Consider the following 5,353-nt stretch of genomic DNA (forward strand, 5'->3'; position numbering starts at 1 on the left):
AAGACATTAAAATGTGAGAAGTCCAACGTGTTTTAGCTCTAGCCAGTAGGAATCATACAAGACCTAGCACATAAAGGGAGAGTGCACTAGAGGTAGATTTGACGCTGAACGAGCTTCTCATGAAGTGGCTCATAAACAATACGTCTATAGAGCAAAGTGCAGCAACCTTAGAACCTCATTGCTTGCAAGGTTAGGAGTCACCTAAGGCTCTAAGAGCACAATCTAAAATTCCCGCAATCATGAAGCAGCTAGACATATACTAGCCGAAATGACCCATATAGCTTCATAGAGCAGTTCAAGCAAGTCTGCGAGGCTAATGGCCTCATGGACCTTGCCCAACATACGTAAACTTTTGATCTTTACCTAGATGATAAGTGTAGAACATGGTACACTAGCTTAGATGCCCAACTCAAAGAGAGAAGCTCTAGAAACTCAAACTAAGATGATACTAACTCCAAATCCCAAAAGAGAACCACGGCATCTGGCAAATGGTCAGTTCCAGGCATCCAAGATAAAGGGAAAAGCATTGACCAAAGCCAAGAGCTAGCAAAGATGAAGATGGAGCTAGCAAGGCTGCAAGAGATAATGAGGAGACCTACGTGCCCACATGTCCAATGCGTGCATTGCGGTGGAAGTCTCCTACCAACAAAATGTTAGGACCCTAGGTCCTAACCTTGCGCCAATTGCAGTAGGTTTGACCATGATGCCATGCATTGCAGGCTACCACTTCCATACTCGCAATCGTACAACCAGCCATACCTAGGGGATAGGCCACCAAACTTACTTGGAATGGGAGCCCTGTTGGCTCTTCCAACGCTTAATGATATGAAACCGGCCATCCCTAGAATGGAGATTAATCCCACAACCATCCCTAGGATACCTGGACCTTTCGTAACCCACCCACCAATGAGTGATGCTCCGATCCATTATGTGGAGGAACCAACTAATGGGGAGGCATATGTGAACCCTTACATCTTGTACAACAAAGAGGGAAACCAAGAGCCAATCCAATGTTGGATTTGTAGTCACCTAGGACACATTTCTTTGTGCTGCCCTAAGAGAGAGCAAGCCAATAGAGAGAAGGCTAAACTCAGATGCCCAAGTGTGAAATCACCCATCTGCCTCGTCGATTGCCCTAGAAGAAAACCATCCTCTACTTCAACAATTATGCCATTAGTGCCATTAGGATCAAAACACTCAATGGAGAGGCTACACCCATCCCGTAGCATGTTATTACTCGAGCACAGACAAAGCTCTCATATCATTGCCAGGGTCTAGTAACCTAAACACAACCTCAATAGGAAAAAAGAGTCATAGGCAAAGGAAAAGGAGAGCTAAGGCAAAGATCGCACTTAAGACAAGGAGTGCCATGACACCACCTATAGGAAAAAGAGTCACAAATGCAGAGGTAAAAACATCCACTCCAAAGACTATAGAAAAAGGGAGTGCTAAGGTTGGGGAGTACCCTAGCCCAAGGCACTAGCTTGAAGCCATAGATAAGGTCAAGGAGTGGGTGAGCCCAAGAGCACTTAAAGGACACAGAGCCCATATTAGAATATGAAATTAATGAGCTTTCTAGTGTGAGCACACTGGTCTCGTCGACTCGATTGAAGTCAAGAGATGCATCTGTACCATGAGCAGCACCACATAGGCAAAGCCTAGGTACCACGAGCCAACAAACTAGCCAAGACCATTGGCCAAGAAGCATGGAATTAGGAGGGAAATAGACAGCTGGCAACCTTCTTACAATGCTAGTGTCAACCTCTGTGACTTTGCACCTAGGACACCTGCTTAGGAAGAACCCAACATGCTATGGCAGGAGTTGAAGCAGTGGGTGGAAGGACCAATCGATTAGGGGCAGCTAACCTGCAGGACCTCGATTCAATGACTCAAATACTGAGCTTGATGATGCACTCAGTACCCAAGTCCTTACATGTTAATGCTTTCTAGGAAGGCACTAAGATGCATGCAGTCTTGCCTATCATGGCACTAAGAGACGCAATGAGGAAAGGAATTGTAGACACTAGGGCAAGAGTCAATGTGCTTAGCCATGCAATGATCCAAGCTTGAGGTAACTTCGCCTATTGAGAACGCTAGGTTCAATGTCACACTAGTCAATGGGATGAAAGTTAAGACATTTGGAGTGTTGAAGAATTGGTTGTTGGAGATCACAGGAATCCAATTTTCAATGGATTTCATCATCATGAAGGGTATAGACTACAACATCCTGCTAGGCCAACCCTGGTTTCGGAGCTCATTGTCAGAGCATTTGGGGTCAAAAGTCTACCCTGAGGGTAAGAAACAGCAGGGTGAAGGGAGATTCAGGGAGAGGAGTAGATGAAAAAGAAGGGGCTTAAAGAAATAGAAGATGTAGAAGAATACTCGCAGAGGTGAAGCCTGTCAATTTATTTCTGCATTATGAGAAGATAAATCTCTTATAGACAAAAATGTGCATTAAAAAATACATTCCTTTATGCTGCTCAAAGTGCTAATCTGATGCCTCCATTGGCTCCGAAAGGGAAGTAAAATACTAGGACACTTGGCCAAAATTCTGCCAGATCACTCCTTCTGCATCTCCTAGTTTAGAGTGTTGTTCATCACTGCCTTCAAATTGTGATCACACATAGCGTGATTTCGCCAATCCTTCTTTTTACATAAAATCCTCCCAAAATTGCTAAAAGCTACACGCTTTCTTTTACATGTCATCCTATTCTAGAAGTTGTCTTCAATTTTTGGATATTTATAAGATATAATATCTAAAATATCAAATATTGGCTAAACTTGTCCAAAAATCTAGTATTTTTGGACCATTCACACTACAAACACTGACATTAATGACTAATATGCCATTGGCTCTCTAGATTAATAAGAACGTCGAATGAAAATGCATTCTAGAGTTTTTCACACTGTGTCTGCGTAGCGGCATGACATCCATCCCCTCTTAACCTACACATCCTCCAGCATGTGCCAAAGTCTTATGGATCTGCAGTGTCAAAAGAAGTATCCTATGCCATGTCAATTTCTTCATCTTCTACCTCTTCTTCTTCCATATTCTCATGTTCATGCTCAACAAAATCTTGAATGACTTCATACATCTCTAAAGTATCAACATAAATAAACTCTTCCCATGTTGACAATACCCTGTGATTAATGCCTTCCACGAGACAATTGTTTTAACTGCTAGATCATTATGCAATCTCTCGGCTTTTGCAAATAAGCCAACTCTTGCATAAGCATCTACCAGTGCATTGGCAACAAATTCATCTTTCAAAAATCCCTCTTTTACAATTTCTATATGTGTTTCTTTGAACCCAGCCTAAAGACCTTGACCTCCCACCAACTTTCAAACTACACACATAAGTGACATCATTAAAAGGTACACTCTCAAACTGCATTTGCTTAAGGCAGCTTAGAAATTCCTCATTCAGGCCATGTTCCATGTACCCAATAATCAGAGCATTCCACAAGACAACATCTTGGATGGTTGAGGTGTCAAACACATATTGTGCTTCTATAATTGAACCTATTTTGGCATACACATTCACCAAATTGTTGATTATGAAGGGATCACTCTCAAGCTCTTCCTTGACAACCTTTGCATCATGTGTGGCAAGCACCTTCTGCACGTTTCGTGATATGATGCATACTTTTAGCACACAAATATGTGTAATTATGTTTGAACCCACACCCTCCAGTTGCATCTTATCAAAACACTCTAAAGCTTCCTTTGCAAGTCCATGTCCAGCATACCCAAATATAATTGCAGTCCAGCAGACAACATTTCTAAGTGGTAGGTCATCCAACACGTGATGCACTTCTAGAAGCAGTCCCCATTTCACATACATGTCTATCAAGATACTGGTAACACCAAGATTTCTTTCAAGCCCCTCAATAGCATTTTCAGCATGGAAACCTTGGCCCCTACCTTTGGCGCATATGCTTCCACAACATTTTAAAATGGATATGTAAGTAATAGCATCAGGAGAGAGACCACTTTTTATCATCTTTCCAAACAAATCAAGTGCTTCCTCACTAAGTCCCTCCTCAGCATAGCTTCCTACTAATATCTTCCATGAGATTACTAATTTAACTATCAAATCATCAAATTCATCCTGTGCATCTTCAAGTGAACCACATTTCATATACATATCAATCAAGGCATTACCGACCACATCCTTCCTTCACAATCAAAGCATGGGCTTTATTCCCCTCATCTAAAGCTCTCATGCTACCACAAGCTTTTAAAATGCAAACAAATGAGGCACCATCCAGCGAAGCATAATCGTGCACCTACATGGCATTAAAATAATCCAAATTTTTCTCACTCAATCCATTTCTGACAAAACCTACAGTCAGTGTAGTCCAACAACTACATTTTTAACTGGTAGGTCATCATACACATCATGTGCTTCTGCAAATGATCCACATCGGGCATATGCATCAATCACACTATTGATAACATATTGATACCTTCCAAACCCGTGTTTCACAATCTCACAATGTACACCTAGAACTCCATCTATTGTTCCCATGGTAGAGCAACATTGCAAAGAAGAAATGAAGGTAACCACATTTCGTGAAAAACGGTCCATCTTCATCCATTGCAATGTTTCTAATGCCTCATCCTCTAGACCATGGTCAATGTATCATGAAACCAAAGCATTCCATGAGACAACATCTCAAGTTGGAAGTTCATCAAATACCTCAAGTGCTTCTGCCACAACCCACACTTTGCATACATATCCACCAGTGTATTGCCAATATATAGATTTTTTTCAAAGCTCTGTTTTATAATTTCATTGTGTAATTCCTGACCACTATCCATGGCTCCTATCTTAGCAATCCTTTCAAGCTACAAACATAGGTGACACCATCAATAAATATACCCTGAACTTGCATATCTGCTAAGCACTTTAGTCACCAAGTCCATGATCCACATATTCTGCAAGCAGAGTTGCCCACATTATAGCATCTTGGTAAGGCAATTCATCCATGAATGCATGTGCTTCCCCAAAGAGACCACATTTGGCAGACATATCTACCAGTTGAGTACAAACAAAAACATCCTTCTCAAACCCCTCATTGACCACATCCACAAGTACTTTCTAGCCAATATCAGCAAAATTCAGCTTTGTGCAAGCCTGTAATAGTGCCTGAATTGTAAACGGGCTTGGATGGACAGAATTTGCTTGCATATTTTGGAACAAAGTGAGAGCACCTTATATGTCACCAGATTCAATGTGCCTTTGAAAAGAGAAGTCCGAGAATGCTCACTTTGCTGGACAAGCCTGTGAAAAACTTGCTTAGTAGTAAGCCAAGTCTACTTTCTACGAGCACAGAAACCAAATGGTTT

The 5,353-nt window shown here is 41.6% G+C and overlaps 1 protein-coding gene across 1 annotated transcript; it reads right to left on the bottom strand.

The window, feature by feature from the left end:
* Positions 1–3,260: 3,260 nt before the first annotated feature.
* Positions 3,261–4,532, bottom strand: LOC148040211 (pentatricopeptide repeat-containing protein At4g18520, chloroplastic-like). The gene is made up of 3 exons (XM_087663315.1): positions 4,374–4,532; positions 4,170–4,290; positions 3,261–4,120 (listed from the first exon to the last, which is right to left on the bottom strand). Exons 1-3 carry the CDS (start codon positions 4,530–4,532, stop codon positions 3,261–3,263), a joined length of 1,140 nt encoding a protein of 379 aa, XP_087519441.1.
* Between the last annotated feature and the right edge of the window lie 821 nt (positions 4,533–5,353).

This window comes from Lygodium microphyllum, chromosome 2 (assembly GCF_053477565.2).
Source record: "Lygodium microphyllum isolate KBCC chromosome 2, Lygodium_microphyllum_v1.1.10, whole genome shotgun sequence".
Classification (NCBI taxonomy): domain Eukaryota; kingdom Viridiplantae; phylum Streptophyta; class Polypodiopsida; order Schizaeales; family Lygodiaceae; genus Lygodium; species Lygodium microphyllum.